An 18597-nucleotide genomic window follows, 5' to 3' on the forward strand; every position below is an offset into this window, starting at 1 on the left:
TTATCCCAGATAGTAGAGGATAGGTTGCGATGGGTTGGTTGTATTGATGTAGGACCAATGTCGAAAAAACAAACATGGCTAAGAATTAGATGCAATATTGAACCAAGATCCAGGTATCAGTGGTTAGGTTCCAGGGCAGGGTTAGGAAAGTGTTTGTCCAAAACAAACACTTTCCTAACATGCAATATAGAACAAAGAGCCAAGCAGGTTAGGTACAGGTCAGTTATGTTTATATCCATGTCAGCACTCCTAAGATTATGTTGCATCAGAGGTTAGGCCTCCGGGTGGTTGAGTTGTGCTAATATGAGGAAAATGCCCAGTAACAACACACATCTAAGATTATATTTGCAAAAATGAGCTCTATGCCAGGACGGTCTGGATGTTGGTAACAGACATTAACAGCTTTAACAGTTAAATTCCGCTTTGGGTGTGATATGATTAGGTACATTTAGTTGAATTCAGCTTTGATTCATCATAATTAGGGTAAACTTTGCTAGATTTGACTTAAATTTGATTAAATTTAGGTGTGCATACGGTAAAATGTTGATAAAATGAATGAAATTGAGCTTTAGTTAATAGGATAAGCTAGGTTCGGTTGGGTCAGGTTAGAATGGGTTGGGTTGATATAGGCTAGGTTAGGTTAGGTCGAGTTTGGTTGGGCTGATGCCAAAAAAAAACAAAATATCTGGATTTTGGAAACAACTAGATGGACACAAGAGTAACACTATGAAATGGTGTTAGAAAATAGGGTTGGAGATTCGTTGACTAGATACTGGGAATAGTTAGGTGGACACAATACTAATAGAGTGAAAAGGTGTTGAGAATAGGGTGAGTTATGCGAGGACTGGATATTGGAAATGGCTAGACATTTTAGTAGGCTAAATTTTGATCAGCCAGGTAAAACTTGGTTAAATTTAGTTTTGGTTGTGTTATGAATATAGTAAATTTGGATAAATTTTATGGAATTGACATAAATTAGACTAAATTTAGGTGAGATAGGATAAATTTAGCTCTAGGTGTGTTAGGTTAGGTTGAGTTTGGGAAGACTAACATACATTATTATTATTATAAGTTGCTAAAACTTACGAATTGGATGGGAGAAACAGTTGGGATTTTTCATGTATGGTAAATAACGAACAGCATTACTTTCCTATAGGATATAGTGTAGCACATTTCAACTATATTGTGATGCAGGGTGGGATACGGTGTATCTTAGTGGGTAAATGAACTACCTTCAGGTACTAGTGTAAATTATCCTATTTAGGTTTAAGTTATAGTTAGTGATTGTAATGGATGGATGGATAGAGGTTGGGTAGAGTTCCTTGTAAGGAAATGGTGTAAATTATATAAATTACGTGCATTATCTAAGTATTTGAGAACTTGGATGGGTGAGCATAAATTATGTTAGGACATGGGTATAATTCTGATTGGAAAATATTTGGTTGATTATTTATTTACTTAAATTTAGTCAGTTTAACGTTTGTTGGGTTAAATATGGGTAGGATATGTTGATTTTTTTCCTAGATTCAGCTTAATTTAGCTTCTATTAAGATGCATTTTGGAAGCATATAGTAAATTTACTTAAATTAACATAGATTTAGCGTCTGTTAAATGTTAGATTGGGTAAGTTAAATTTAGGTAAATTCAGCCACTTTTGGGTTCTGTTAAGTTAATTAGGATGGGATGGACCGCCTTAGGTTGGGGATAGGATATTATAGGTTAAGGTTGGTCGTTACAGACTGATTGATTGATTGATGAAGATTAAGCCACCCAAGAGGTGGCACGGGCATGAATAGCCCGTAAGTGGTGGCCCTTTCGAGCCATTACCAGTATCAAAAGATGATACTGGAGATCTGTGGAGGCGCAACTGCACCCAGCGTGACGGGAGATGTCTCCCGGACCAAGTGGTGACCAAATGGTGGTTACAGACTAGGATAGGTTTATTTATGTTTTGATATAATAAATTTTGGTAGGATATAGCATTTTGCTTAAATTTAGTTAGATTTACTGTCCTAACTAACCCAGTCTTTCCTAACCAGGCATAGCCTAATACAACTTAAGTTAAATTGAATGGGACTGATAGATGGTTTGCTTAAATATATATGGGTGACATGAAGGGAGTGGATGTAAAAAAGGGGATATTAATATGGTATTAATATATATTAAAACAATGGCCATAAACAAAATAACTAGAACAGTTTAGCAAAAAATAATGTTGAAATATCTGTAGGGATATATGTGTTTATGAGGTTTAAGAACTTTGAATACAGCGCTGATAGATATAGGATACATATTTGTGAAATTGAATGACATTTAAGAGGTTATTTTGTTCGAACTCAGCATATTATTATTGATGTAGTCATATCATAGGATAATGTCTGTACAAATTGTGTATTAACTGTGCAAGTTGTCTTAGATTGTATTGTGCACGATATGTATTTGTGCATGCTGTGTATTGATTGTGCAGAATGAGTATTGAATGCATTTGTTCAAGTTGTGTATTGGCTGTGCAAGTTATGTAATGACTATATTGTAATTTTTGTATTGATTGTATTTCTGCAAATTGTTTATTGATTGTATTTCTGCAAATTGTTTATTGATTATATTTCTGCAAATTCTGTATTTTTGCATTATGCAGGTTTTGTGTTTTCATTTATTCAAGTTGTGTGTTTGCATTTGTGCAAGTTGTATATTAATTGTGCATGTTTTTAATTGTATTTGTGCAATTTGTGTATTTGTGTCATTTGTGTATTTGTGCGATTTGTATATTTGTAAGATTAGTGTATTTTTGCAGGTTGTGTATTGCATTAGAGGAAGTTGTGTAAATAGTGTATATGTGCTAATAGTGTGTCCATGCAAATTGTGCTTTAACTGTAGTAGAGGAAGTCATGCAATGTATTTTGTGCAAGTTCTCAATGTGTTATTTTAAAACAAAGGTCTTTGTGTGCAAGTGCAAAAATAATTTGCATGTTTATGAAATTGAGTAATTTTTTGGAAAGTGCATTTTGATTTACTTTGTGTAAATGTCACACTCTGTGTGTGTGTAAACATAATATTTTGTGTAAATGTAATGCTTTGTGTGTAAATGTGAGCATTTTATACTGTATGACTGATTTTGTGTATTTTTAGTTTTGTACAAGTGTGACATTTTGTTAGTATTCTGATTAATTCTTTTATCTTAGTATATGACTTATCTTAAATTAGGAATTATTATTTAACTTAAGTATTATTTCAATGTAGCATAAACACCCCCTCGTTCAACCATGTTAACAAATTAGTGCAGCTAGGTGGATATTTTAATATGTGATTAGGCTTGAAGATGGTAACATTAGTGTTCGATTTGAGGGTTTCAGTATATACGAGTAATTAGCAATATTTTGACCTTGATTGAATATTATGTTTATCTTGTGGGTTTCCCGATTTTCATGCATTATTATTACTTAATGGAATTAACACAACACAATTGAAAGATTTATTGGAATGAATAAAACCTCATTTGTAATGTTGACAAAAACAGGCTACTGGATTTAAAGCAATGTATGTATGTATGTATGTATGTATGTATGTATGTATGTATGTATGTATGTATGTTATGTATGTATGTATGTATGTATGTATGTATGTATGTATGTATGTATGTATGTTGTATACTGGCAGTAGGTTTTCATTTAGACATGTTTCATTGAATATGGCTGCATATTTCGTGTTGATTATATTTTTGTTTAGGGCTTCTATCCCTCTGACTCAGGTTGACTACCTGAGTCGAAGCACCTGACAAGATGTAGGTGTACCTGACAAGATGTAGGTGTACCTGACAAGATGTAGGTGTACCTGACAAGATGTAGGTGTACCTGACAAGATGTAGGTGTACCTGACAAGATGTAGGTGTTCCTGACATGATGTAGGTGTACCTGACAAGATGTAGGTGCACCTGCCAAGATGTAGGTGTACCTGACAAGATGTAGGTGTACCTGACAAGATGTAGTTGCACCTGACAAGATGTAGGTGCACCTGACAAGATGTAGGTGCACCTGACAAGATGTAGGTGCACCTGACAAGATGTAGGTGTACCTGACAAGATGTAGGTGTACCTGACAAGATGTAGGTGTACCTGACAAGATGTAGGTGCACCTGACAAGATGTAGGTGCACCTGACAAGATGTAGGTGCACCTGACAAGATGTAGGTGCACCTGACAAGATGTAGGTGCACCTGACAAGATGTAGGTGCACCTGACAAGATGTAGGTGTACCTGACAATATGCAAGTGCACCTGACAAGATGTGTCTTGGTTTAATTGGAAGAGGCTATCTCCAAATGTCATATTTGTTCAAGGTTGGCTAAAAGAATTAAAATTAAATGTAGAATGTATAACACTTACTATATATTTACACAGCGCTTCGAACCTACAAAGTTCATTCTCAAATGAGGAGACAGTAGGAGACCCATTCCTTATTCATCCCATTCGTACCTTTCAAACTATTCATACCTTTTACCTTACTTTTACCTTCTTGTAGAAATTACCTTATGATCTTACCTGCTCCTCACCTTACTCTTTCCCTGTTTATTGGCCTGTCCCTTCCTCTCTCTCCTCCCCTGTGTTACGGGCTATTCATGCCCATGCCACCTCTGGTTGACTTAATCTTAATCAGTCAATCTCTCCTCACCCCCAAGCTCAGTTACAGCCCCGCTCCTGTGCCAGGTAAGTCCACTATGGGCTCACCATAGCCTGTGCTACTTGAACTATTTGTTCTGAGTAGCTGAATAAAAAACAACAGCGACAATCCTCTCTCCCCATATCAATCTGTACATCACTCACAAACCATTGCTGTCCAATCACATCATAGACCCTAGCATCAATGGTCCAGGGCCCACCTGCACCATGTTGCATAGGGTCAAGGTTCGCCTCCGGAAGAACCTCGTTCTCTCCACCGCCGAGATATTAGCACAAATCTCCACCACCGCCAACGTCTCACCGGCCGACATCCTGGAGACAAGCGAGGGGTGTCCACCTGCGCTTCTCCAGGGATTCGGACCTTAAGAAGATATTCACCACCACCGCCACGACCACCCTGCAAGACGCCGACCTCACCCTCTCGCCACTACGACGCTACCTGGCGGAGAGGACTGTTTTCGCCAGAAATATCAGCACATGGATCACCAACCGTGAAGAGGACGACATCCTCGCCAGCATCAACGACCAGAACCCGACGCTGACAGTGATAGTGGTCAAAACGATCTCCAACGCCGAAGTCAACTGCAGACCAACACTGAAGGTGACCTATCACGGTCATCACAGCAACCCACGCCACGGACTACAGAATTATGTGCATAGGAATCATCGTACCACCCACCCAAATGACCAATGAACGTTTCACGGAGCTCCAGCAGTACTTCAAGTGCTACCAGTACTCTCTCTACACCAGGAAATGAACCGAGTGAGCAGAGATGCAGTTTCTGCGCCCAGGAGCACCACTTAACGGACGCACATCCTCCCACCGACGCTGCCTGCTCTGCAATGGCCCACGCTCTGCGGTCTCACCTGACTGTCTCTTCTGGCAGGGGGAAATCCAAAAGATGATTGCTACTGCATCCTCCACCACAATACCTCGACCAGCAAACCCACTCCCGTCAGAATTCCCTGTCTTACCCGGGAACACACATGTGACTCCCTCACTACTGCCCAGCCCCACGGGACGCCGAACCCAGCCGACCGCGCCACCTCTGACCACACCACCACTGGCCCAGCCTGCAGCCTTCACCAAGATCATCCTTCTGCCTATCCTCCTTCACCTCGCCGACAAAATGGCGGGCAACGACAATACCCGCTACATCCCCGTCATCAACAGGCTGGTCGTCGCGAATGGACTTCAGACAGCTGCTGTATCTGATGACCTTCTTCCAGTTTCAACAACGCCCGGACTCTCTTCCCCAGGGACTCCTGAGCCGACACTATGGGGGCCCCTCACCGTCCGGCCACAGGGACTCCGCAGTCCCCAAGCTTGCCCCAATGACAGGGACGGCAGCAGCCCCCAGGACAGCCGGCACTGAAGACTCGACCGACTCCAATGACTCGACCGACTCTGATGACTCGAATGACTACAAAGACGAAACCAAGGAAGCTGACCACGATGATTCGACTGACTCCCATGCTTCAGTCGTTGTCACCGGCTCTCCCGCCCCTCATGCGGCCGCCCAGGCATCATCTTTCCCCTCCAGATTCTGTACCGGCACAAACCAAACTGACATGTCCCTATGCTGCCTCCTCCGGATATATCCAACATGGCCGCAAACTTTCCAAAGATGACAGACAGCATAACTCCATAATCCACAACGACTACTGGGAATTCAAGTGCAGGGAAACAGGACGGATCCTTAGCATGGTCGTCCCTCAAGAACGCCTCGACCACCTCTTCGACTACGGCACCTTGAAGAAGGAAATTCGACCAGACTACCAACATCAGGGAACCGGGATTAGGAAACCAATGCTCTTGTAACACCCGGACATCTTTACTTAGACCGGCCAGCCCACCGACAGCCTTTATGACTCTAGTGGCACTCAGCTATTAGTGACGTCTTTGCCCCATCAATTCACTGATCTGACCAACCCTATGGTCTTGGATTGGATTGGTGCAGCCATGGACCCCATCCCTACATCTCCAGTATCAGCTATTGATGCTGATAATGACTCCAGAGTGCTTCCACTTACAGGCTCACCATAGCTGGTGATACAGGGAAATTTTATTCCAGTAGCTGAATTTAAAACAGCAACAACATTCTCACTCTCTTTATGGGCTATTCATGCCCGTGCCACCTTTTGGGTGGCTTAATCTTCATAAATCAATCAAACCTCTCTCCCTCACACACGACTTGATTATAGTCCAGGACGGACTGTAACGTCACGGTTTCTTCATCTTGTGATGTGTGGTATGGTAAAACTACTCAATAACTCTGTCGAAAGAGCTTCTGCTTCACTCGTGTGTAGTCGGTGGTTCGAGTCTCCTAGAGCTCAAGTGAATGGAATGTTGTTTGGTCATCATATCTTTAGCCTCATTATTGTGACTAGAATGACGTAACCTGACATAGTCTGGTTACTTAACATTTTGATAAATTCTGCATCCGAGTTTCTTTACCTTTAGGTTAGTTAAGAAGATAAGAATAGTGAAACTGCAGAAGTATTAGTATTAGTCCATACAAGGCAGCTCCTGTTTATATCTAACCAAAATTTTGCCCTTATATTTTGTATTTGTCTAACCTACGGTTGAAACAATCAAGTGCTCTCATGACTGTTATATTACCCGGTAATTTATTCTTTACCTCAACTACCCTATTTCCAGTGCAATGATCGCCATTGAGGTCTGATAAAGACCTTTAGTGCCCTCTGTATTCCTTTTTGCCCCTACCACTCACAGGATGAGTATAGAGTGCACAATAACTAGCCGCCTCCTGCAGCAACAATCAAGACCTATTTCCAAACTATTATCTACCCAGGTTTTTCCTGAATCTACACTTAGCCAATTTATATCCAGTGTTTCGTATTGTATTTTGTGTCTATAAATTAAACATTTTATTAATATCCCTCATTTGTTATGTCCGTTAATCCATCTGCATACTTTAGTCATTCTCTGCAGGACGGGTGTTGTACCCAGGGACCCGAGTGGCTGCATATAATTAACGCTTACCTAACCTTACGAAACCTTACCTAACCTTACCTTCAACTTATGGGCTCACTATAGCCTGTGCTACATGGACATTTCGTTCTGAATAGCTAAATCTAACACAACATTAAAATGTTTTTACCTGTACAGGCGATTTATATCCGGAAAACGTGGGTCTTCCCCTGGGTGAGGAGTACGAAGGCGCCACCTATTTCTTGAAGGAAATTCATTATGACAATCCTGACCTCAAGCAAGGTGAGGGTTGCCTCTACTTCACACCAGTTGAGCTTTAAACCATTATGTCCTTACCTTAAAGTTAGGTAGATATTACCCATTCATTATATTGGTTAATTCCTACACCAGGTCAGACAAAACTACCAATTATAACAGTTCTGAGGACATTATACCCCCCATCTGGTTCATTATTACACAGCTCCCTGCATAAAACCATTCCCTCCATTGCTTCACCACAAGGTTGCAGGTCACTCCCATGTACAGTGACAGGAGCTCTGACTGGTGATGTTAGCCACTCTTTCCTTCATTACAGTCCAAATGAACACTTCCTGTATGGTTTAGTGTACAGTTTAACACAAAAATATAGGGAACTACATAGGGTATATTGTTATATGATAATAATAATAATAATAATAATAATAATAATAATAATAATAATAATAATAATAATAATTCATAGTCAACCCAAGTGTGCAGTAAGTGATGTCATACTCTCTCCGCCTCCAGCAATAAGTTGTGGTGAAGAACACAGGTAACAATAATTTATCCCTGTTTCCCTCTCACACACCAAACACATTAACACAATGGGGCACATCTTATACCAATTTTAGACTCTGTATGGCACGAGGCTCCTCCAGCAGCTGGGTTGTATCTATGAACCCTCACACAAAACATCTCTCTCTATGGAGGTAGTAATTGAATTGCATACCCATCCCCGTGCTGGCGTAACCACATCCTCCCCCACCCCTTACAACCCCCACCTGGCAGCTGTCAATACCTGTCAACTCTTGATCCCCACTTCTGAGAGGGAGCTCCCTCCTCCTTCACCATGGCGTTAATGGACTTACCATTCACTAATATCATGTCATAAACAGCGAGTGAGTGAAAATAATATCCACATGTTATTATTTTTATTTAAACTTCATTAAGTTTAGCAGTCAGGCAGTCTAGTAAATATCACACTCTCTAAATAGAGAAAGAGAGAGAGACAGAGAGAGAGAGAGAGAGAGAGAGAGAGAGAGAGAGAGAGAGAGAGAGAGAGACATAGAGAGACAGACTGACAGACACAGACCGTGAGAGAGAGAGAGAGAGAGAGAGAGAGAGAGAGAGAGAGAGAGAGAGAGAGAGAGAGAGAGAGAGAGAGAGAGAGAGAGAGAGAGAGAGAGAGAGAGAGAGGAGACATAGAGAGACAGACTGACAGACACAGACCGTGAGAGAGAGAGAGAGAGAGAGAGAGAGAGAGAGAGAGAGAGAGAGAGAGAGAGAGAGAGAGAGAGAGAGAGAGAGAGAGAGAGAGAGAGAGAGAGAGACAAACAGACAGACAGACAGACAGACAGACAGACAGACAGACAGACAGACAGACAGACAGACAGACAGACAGACAGACAGACAGACAGACACACACAGACCATGAGAGAGAGAAACACTTACACTGAGCATGAGATAGGGAGAAAATAAATATATATTCTTGCATTGACTGATCATGCTACTTTTTCCACAACTGGATAAAAATGATAAACAGCATAATGTCACCATTTGTTGTCTGACAATATTTATAGTGAGTGAAACTTATATAAGTAATTAAGGACACACACACACACACACACACACACACACACACACACACACACACACACACACACACACACACACACACACACACACACACACACGCACACACACACACACACGCACACACACACACACACACACACGCACACACACACACACACACACACCCAGATGAGCCACAGAGACGTTAGAAAGAATTTTTTCAGTGTCAGAGTAGTTAATAAATGGAATGCACTAGGAAGTGATGTGGTGGAGGCTGACTCCATACACAGTTTCAAATGTAGGTATGATAGAGCCCAGTAGGCTCAGGAATCTGTACACCAGTTGATTGACAGTTGAGAGGCGGGACCAAAGAGCCAAAGCTCAACCCCCGCAAGCACAATTAGGTGAGTACAATTAGGTGAGTACACACACACACGTACGTAGAGAGGATTGAGCTACGAGGAAAGGCTAAAGGAGCTGAACCTCACATCCCTGGAAAACAGAAGAGTAAGGGGAGACATGATAACCACCTACAAAATTCTCAGGGGAATTGACAGGGTGGACAAAGACAAACTCTTCAGCACGGGTGGAACACGAACAAGGGGACACAGGTAGAAACTTAGTACCCACATGAGCCACAGAGACGTTAGAAAGAATTTTTTCAGTGTCAGAATAGTTGCATAAATGGACTGCACTAGGAAGTGATGTGGTGGAGGCTGACTCCATACATAGTTTCAAATGTAGATATGATAGAGCCCAGTAGGCTCAGGAATCTGTACACCAGTTGATTGACAGTTGAGAGGCAGGACCAAAGAGCCAAAGCTCAACCCCCGCAAGCACAATTAGGTGAGTACACACACACACACACACACACACACACACACACACACACACACACACACACACACACACACTAGATAAGCTGAAGGAATGGTCGAACAAATGGTTGTTAGAGTTTAACCAAACCAAATGTAATGTAATGAAGATACGTGTAGGGAGCAGGAGGCCAGATACAAGGTATCATCTGGGAGAGGAAATTCTTCAGGAGTCAGAGAAGGAAAAAGACTTGGGGGTTGATATCACGCCAGACCTGTCTCCTGCAGCACATATCAAGCGGCATATGCCAGGCTGGCCAACATACGAACGGCATTCAGAAACTTGTGTAATGAATCATTCAGAACTTTGTATACCACATATGTCAGGCCAATCCTGGAGTATGCAGCCCCAGCATGGAGTCCATATCTAGTCAAGGATAAGACTAAACTGGAAAAGGTTCAAAGGTTTGCCACCAGACTAGTACCCGAGCTGAGGGGTATGAGCTACGAGGAGAGACTACGGGAATTAAACCTCACTTCGCTGGAAGACAGAAGAGTTAGGGGGGACATGATCACCACATTCAAGATTCTGAAGGGGATTGATAGGGTAGATAAAGACAGTCTATTTAACACAAGGGGAACACGCACAAGGGGACACAGGTGGAAACTGAGTGCCCAAATGAGCCACAGAGATATTAGAAAGAACTATTTTAGTGTCAGAGTGGTTGACAAATGGAATGCATTAGGGGGTGATGTGGTGGAGGCTGACTCCATACACAGTTTCAAGTGTAGATATGACAGAGCCCGATAGGCTCAGGAACCTGTACACCTGTTGATTGACGGTTGAGAGGCGGGACCAAAGAGCCAGAGCTCAACCCCCGCAAACACAACTAGGTGAGTACAACTAGGTGAGTACACACACACACACACACGCACACACACACACATAAAGAGAGAGAGAGCGAGAGAGTAACATTTGACTAGGAACCTCTATAAAAGTTTCCATGGGAAATCATAGGATTAATCTTTTAATCTTTCTTTTCAACTATACGTAGATAACTTTATTCTCAGTCAATCAGGCAGTTTTCGCATAGGAGAGACAATAAGAACATTTTACACGATAATTGAGTTATTTCTCACATATGCCTACCAAACACGACATTCCCCGAGGACCGCAATCTCCCAGGGTAGCTCACTACCACATTACCGACCCCACGTACCCACCCCTGCTGGTACTACCACTCCCCTCCCACAGGGGTAATAGTCTTTAAACCGTTTATCATTCAGTTTTTATATCATCTTATATCTTAACCTATTTTATGTAAATATTTATTGATAACCAGTGAGTATAGCCAACATGTCTTGATATTTTTATTTATCCAGTGTGCTTGCAAGTTCAACTCTGATTTATGCATCTTCCATTTAGCAGTATTTATTTTTTTTATAACCGTGGGTAGCTAGTACAGGTGTACGTAGATTAAGAGACTGCGGTGTTATTATTTTGTTATGCGTTCCTCCACCTCGAAAGGAGAATGAGGTAGTCTCAGTTTGTTCTTACATGCTCCTACAAATTCTCAATATGTTCTTACATATTTTTTCACATTCTCAGACTATTACTACATGTTCTCTGTACAGCATGCTGCACGTTATTCATGTTCTCAGCTCACTACTCTCTTTTCTTATTCTTACTAGTTCTTACATGTTCTCACTCTGTTCAGTTCATATTATTCACACATTCTCTGTTCTCATTTCTTAGTCTTTCCCTTTCTTTACGTTATTATCGTTCTTTGCAAGTTCAAATCATTTTCTTTACAACTTCACTTCAGGCACTTTTCAATATCTTGTTTTTTTCTTCCTTTCAGTAATTAGTTCATTGCTACATATTATCAACTGCATTACTGTTTGTCAACAAATTATTTTTTTTTTGTTAGTTCAAAATATATATATTTTAGTTAGTTTCAAAGTATTTTATTTATCCATTCACCAAAATTTAACTGTGAAACTATGCCAGTGAATTTCTGTTTATCATCTCGATATTTCTTACAAACAATGTTCTTAAACAAACGTTCGCTTTATGCAGTTACATATTTACTAAGACAATTTTTTCTTTGTTTTTAACTAACACTACACTTTGCACTACTGAAAATAGATGAGTAAATCATCTTTGAATCATTTCTTGACTAAAATATCTCTCCGAAACATCTTTGCTCATCAAATATTACTTTTATCTCATCTTTATTCTTCATGAACACACTCAAAGTCGTCAAAATACAATTCATGCCATCAAAAGGTATTCTCAGTGACATAAAGAATACACACAAAGGCGTCAAAAATACTGTTCATGCAATCAAAAAGTTATTCTCACAGACGTTCTCATCAAAATGCTATTAATCTCATCAGTTATTTCTCAGTCATTGAGAATACACACAAAGACATCAAAATTACTATTCACACAATTAAAACCCATTCTCAGAGTCATCAAAGATAATTTTAATGATCAAGATAGCTCTTCCAGCATATTTAGTCTTTCACTGCTTTGCAGTTACTTATGAAAGATACTCTCTACTCATCTTCATGCATTTTAAGATTCTCTCCTAGACTGCAATATTACATCCCAAGATCATTTAATTATAATTTATACTTTCTAGCTCATCTTTATGCTTCAATTCGCCGAAAATAATCTCTTGCCAAAACAAACGGAGTTCATCATTCAATAAATAATATGTCAATTATATTTTTTTCCTATTTTAATCTTATATTCGCCTAATGTAGTACAAAAAAACTTACTAGTCGTGTCATTATGTAGTTACAATCACCTTAAAGTTTTATATAAAACTAGACATGCTCAACTTTATGCAGTAATAAACTTATGTATACTGTATAAATGAGTAAAATCTTTCTACCAACTTAATACAAAGATGCAAAGTTCAGCATGTTATTGATGTTTTACTAGGGTTCTCACCTTTGTTTATATTAACTCTTTCACAAACACGATTCTTTAAGTAACTAGTTCACTTGTTCGTAACAAACTTTGGTTCCTGTTTATTAATAATTCTGATAAAACACGTTCTCTCTTCCACTGTATCTTAAACAGTTTTATGATCAACAATTCATCATCCCACATAACTGTTTAACTGTTCAAAGGAATTGATATATAGATGTTTGTTTATTTCAAAAGTTAAATTACTGAAATGGGTATTTTTTTTACGTTTTGAGGATATTCATTTAAGATAGGATATTAAAATATTTCAAATATTTATATATATAATATATATATATATATATATATATATATATATATATATATATATATATATATATATATAAATATATATATATATATATATATATATATATATATATATATATATATATAGGCATTTGTTCAGTTCAAGGAAAATTTGTTAGAGATGCAAGTTTATGTACTTTGTACACTTTTTACTTAAAGTTCATCAAGTCTCTCATAAGGTGAATTTATCATGTTTGATATAATTGTTATTATTCTACACCCTTTAACATAATCTCTTTCTGTTCTTAGTATATTTTTTGGATTTTATATAATTTTATTATTATTCTTTATCACCTCCAAAGTGGATCTGCAACATAAATACGCAGAAAAAGTAATAAATTGGGGCCCTGAAGACCGGACCCGTAAAGGGGGGGATCCAATTTATTATTTTTTTCTGGGTATCTATGTTACAATGTTGCAGATTCCCTTTGGAGGTGATATATAATAAGAATAAACTATATAAAATTTAAAAGCACACGTGAGTTGACTGTTTATCCATCTTATTCATTTAATATTATTATTCACACGTATTTCTTATCATTCTTCTTCATACTTGAATTCATCTCTACCTTATTACACTCCTCCTCCATGCATACTCAAATGTATCTCCTACTACTCCACACTTTTATCACTAAAAAAAAAAAAAAAAACTTTTTCTATGAATGAACTATTTTGATACTCGGACTAAACATTTTAGGTTTTCGCTCATTCATAAAATAGAACTTCCTACCCTGCATACACTAAACGATCTTTTGAGACATTTTTCAATTTTGTTTTTCAAATTAGTTTTTTTAATTTGTTTTCAATATTTTGCAACATTACATCAGTATCCCCTTTGCTTCATCATCATCATTATCATTATCATGCAACATTGACTAGAGCTGTGCACCATCTGTGCCACATATGTTGGGCACTGGACTCCGTGTGTGGTTCTAGTCCTCAATTTCCCTACTTTAACCCAATTTAACATAACCTAGTGTAGCCCAGCCTGACATAACCAAAGCTGTTACCACCCCTCGTACAGATATCGTGGACGCCTCGGGTCTACGCGTCTTGTACACGGAGACGCTGAGAGAGCACGACGCCGGGGTGCTGACCATCGGCCATGACATCAGCCCCTTGCTGGTCGTCCCTCCTGGCACACACTGGCTCACTGTAGGCATCTGTCACCCCGACTGTACCCAGCAGGTACACCTTGTTCTTGCACCCAGTTGGTACATTGTACTACGCATGCACACATTGTTCCTGTACCCAGTTGGCACACTATATTCCAGTACCAAGCATGCACACCTTGTTCCTGTACCTAGTTGGTTCACTGTATTACTGTACCCAGCATGCACACCTTGTTCCTGTACCCAGTTGGTTCACTGTATTACTGTACCCAGCATGCACACCTTGTTCCTGTACCCAGTTGGTTCACTGTATTACCTGTACCCAGCATGCACACCTTGTTCCTGTACCTAGTTGGTTCACTGTATTACTGTACCCAGCATGCACACCTTGTTCCTGTACCTAGTTGGTTCACTGTATTACTGTACCCAGCATGCACACCTTGTTCCTGTACCCAGTTGGCACACTATATTTCTGTACCCAGCAGGTACACCCTAAACGCACATGTTCAACTCTTGTACCTGTATCTACACCTGTGCCTCTACATATTCTTTGTATATGTAAATGTGGATGTGCTTGCACGTATACCTCTGTGTGTACCTCCACGTACATGTGTAGTCCTTTCTGTACCTCTGTATATACCTGAATGTACCTCCACCTGCTGAGCTTACAGATGTTCTAAGCTTGAACCTTTCCTCATGCCAGGGTTTACCTGAGGATGGAATAAAGGTGTTCGAAGTGCTGCTTCACTCACACATTCTGGGGTCCAAGATGAAGATCGGCAGATCAGGCAAAACCAGGAGCTGGAACCACTCGTGCAAGGTGAGAGAAAGTTCACCTCTCTCTCTCTCTCTCTCTCTCTCTCTCTCTCTCTCTCTCTCTCTCTCTCTCTCTCTCTCTCTCTCTCTCTCTCTCTCTCTCTCTCTCCCTCTTTTTTTTTTCTCTCCTCCTCTCCCTCCCTCCCCTCTCTCTCCTCTCTCTCTCTCTCTCTCTCTCTCTCTCTCCTCCTCTCCTCTCTCTTCCTCTCTCCTCTCTCCCTCTCTCTCTCCTCCTGTCCCTCTACCTCTCTGTTCCTCTATCTTCTCTATTTTTGTAGCTAAGATTAGGGTCTATACATAAGAATGGAAGTAACTGCAGAAGGCTTATTGGCCCATACTTCCTCTGCTGCTTCCATATAGGTTTGGGGTCTTGGAATGGGTAGAATACAGTTGTGCACAACTATATTCACAACAATAAGCCTTCTGCAGTTACTTCCTTCTTATGTTCTCCATACCAATTGTTTCGTGTTCTGTCTTGTGTTTCACCTCGCCCACAACTTTTGTGGTATATCACCTCACCCAAAAACGAGTATAAGTATGAATGTATTTTGTGTGTAAATGGACTTTGAAATGGACCATTAGAAACAAAGGGGAAGATAGACCATATCAACACTTTCGGCAGCCTCCCTCCATGGGAAGAATCGAGTTTTAAAAATAATCATTGAAGGATTACCAGTTAAAAAATCAGTATGCGACTCACAGAGGCTCAAAGCAGTCATAGAACAAACAAATGGAAAACCAATCTCACGACCTACAATGACACATCTTCACAGACGGATCAGTTGATCAAGAAAGAGGTTCTGCTGGAGCAGCAGTTTACACTGTTATGATAAAGTACTTGTCATAGGAAGGTATGAAGTGTTACTCAGAAGGGCCAATAGCTAGAATCAAGATGTATCAAAAATAGTGGGATAGATAGACCCGGGCCCCCAAGGAACATAGGTTCCTGTTAATGCTTCAAGGTTTTAGAAACAGGTCTGTTGTCTAGTATATCAATCATCTACACCACTTCAGCCAGGATTAATGGATACACCTCAAAAATTAACTTATTTATTAACCCCTCTTATAACCCCTCACACACCTTAATAACAATAACTACTTTACCACTCTACTTTACGTTAAAAGCCTTGGTCCACATAGGAAGGATACAAGGTTTTACAATTACCGACACTAGGGTAAAGTCTACTTGAATAGGGCACTAGCAAAGGCTATAGGTAGCCTGGGACAACTTGAGCACACGTGGTTTCACTACACCACCTAGAGCAATCTTGGGAATATAAACACTAGCTCGGCTACACAAACTACTACACACTTTTGCCCAGAGACCGGTTACACAGGGTTATACTTAACTTAGAGAATCACTGTAGACTAAGGTAAGGGAAAGGGAGAAAGAGGAGGAGAATGGAGACAGAGCCACACAGGGAAGATGCTGCCACAAGCACAATAGTCCAGAGAAGACAGAACCAGCACTCAGTTCTCGAGCTCTCTCACGTTGTTGTTGCCGGGAAGCTACCTAGTTGATCGTGCAGCTACAAACAATACAAGACTTCATCGGCCTTCGTTACTAGTTACTTTAATAGTTCTAAGAATAGCTGATAACTAGTTCAATATTATATTTAATCAACAACAAGCTTAGAGTCTGAATGCTCTGTGAGAAACAAGATTCAACTTACGTTTGGCAAGAGCGACGGGAATAAGGCATACCCCCGGTTTTAAGGAGCCATGATATAAATGTTATTGTAATTAAATATCCTTCTCACATGATCCAATTCTATGAATTAATGTATAGTAATCATTTAGAGCTCAATTTGACCTCTGGTTTCCAGCTAAGGAACCCAGGGTCGTAACACTCCTCCCCTCTTCAGAGAAAAAAATATGTGGCTACTAGAATAGTAGTCGTATTTTTTGTAAGAGCATGCAGAGAATAAAGGGAAAATCTATGCCATAAAAGAAAGTCAACCAGAACAAAAATTTCTCTGCAAGAAAAAGCACAAAGGAATTCTCTGAAAGAAAAAACACACAAAAATAAATTTGCTGAATGAAAAAACACACACAAAGAAATTCCCTGAAAGAAAAAACACATACTAAAAAAAAGTGGAAGTAAATAAACTTGACACGGAATATTTAATGTCACAGGAGAACCTAAAAAAAAAATAACTAAAGCATGATAGTTGATATATGGCTTCCTGTGGCTCAGATGAATGTTACTCAGGTAACTGGGAGAGCGCATAGGCTATCATGTTGAGCCGGCCCGGTAGGTGGGTAATGGAAAGATTTAAGTCCTGTAGGTACAATGCCCACCTGAGGATGAGTTTATTTTTTGCCTTCATCTGGTGTAAAAACATCAGTTGGTAATGGTCCGTGTACGCTTCCACTATATTAGTTGTTAGATATACTTCAAATTTTTTACATGTTAACATTAGCGCCAACACTTCTTTTTCCACCATTGAATAATTGCGTTGGGCCTTGTCAAATTTCACAGAGTAATAGTATACTGGGTGGTCCACTTGATCATCCTCCAGTTTGCAACAACACTGCACCAGCACCCGAGTCAGACGCATCAACATGAATTTTAAATGGTCGGTCGAACCTTGGACTAGTGAGCACTGGGGCGGAAGCTAAGATCAATTTCAAATTTTTGAATGCCTCTGCACAGTCTGTTGACCACTTAAATTTAACGGCCTTCCCCAACAAGTCCGTGAGATGAATGACGACACTGGAAAAGTTCTGAGAAAAGCGTCGGTAGTACGCACACATACCGATAAACCTTTGAACGTCCTTTTTAGACCGGAGCACCTGATACTCCAGAATGGCACTGATTTTATCTTGCCGAGGTAACACTTTTCCTTGGCCCACTTCATAATCGAGATACGTCAGTGTGCCTTGGCCAAAATGACACTTTTTTTGCATTTAAGGTTAGATTTGCACTTCTCAAAACTGTGAAACACTGGCATAACCTAGCTATGTGGTCAGCCCAATTTCTATCAAACAGCACAATGTCATTTAAATATGCCCGACAATTTGGCACATTTGCAAACAGAGAGTTCATTAGCCTCTGGAACGTTGCAGGGGCATTACGCAAGCCGAACGGTAACACTTGATACTCGAAGACACCATCGGG

At 40.1% G+C, this 18597-nt stretch overlaps 1 protein-coding gene across 1 annotated transcript in view; it reads left to right on the top strand.

The window, feature by feature from the left end:
- Positions 1-18295, top strand: part of LOC138355210 (DBH-like monooxygenase protein 1) — a 42033-nt gene extending 23738 nt beyond the window's left edge. Inside the window, exons 8-11 of the mRNA XM_069310064.1 lie at positions 7807-7911; positions 14573-14736; positions 15364-15480; positions 18263-18295. Of these exons, the coding sequence (XP_069166165.1) occupies positions 7807-7911; positions 14573-14736; positions 15364-15480; positions 18263-18295 (419 nt within the window). The remainder of the gene's footprint in view (positions 1-7806; positions 7912-14572; positions 14737-15363; positions 15481-18262) is intronic.
- Positions 18296-18597: the final 302 nt, after the last annotated feature.

The sequence above is a fragment of the Procambarus clarkii genome, chromosome 66 (genome assembly GCF_040958095.1).
Source record: "Procambarus clarkii isolate CNS0578487 chromosome 66, FALCON_Pclarkii_2.0, whole genome shotgun sequence".
In the NCBI taxonomy this organism is placed as follows: Eukaryota; Metazoa; Arthropoda; class Malacostraca; order Decapoda; family Cambaridae; genus Procambarus; species Procambarus clarkii.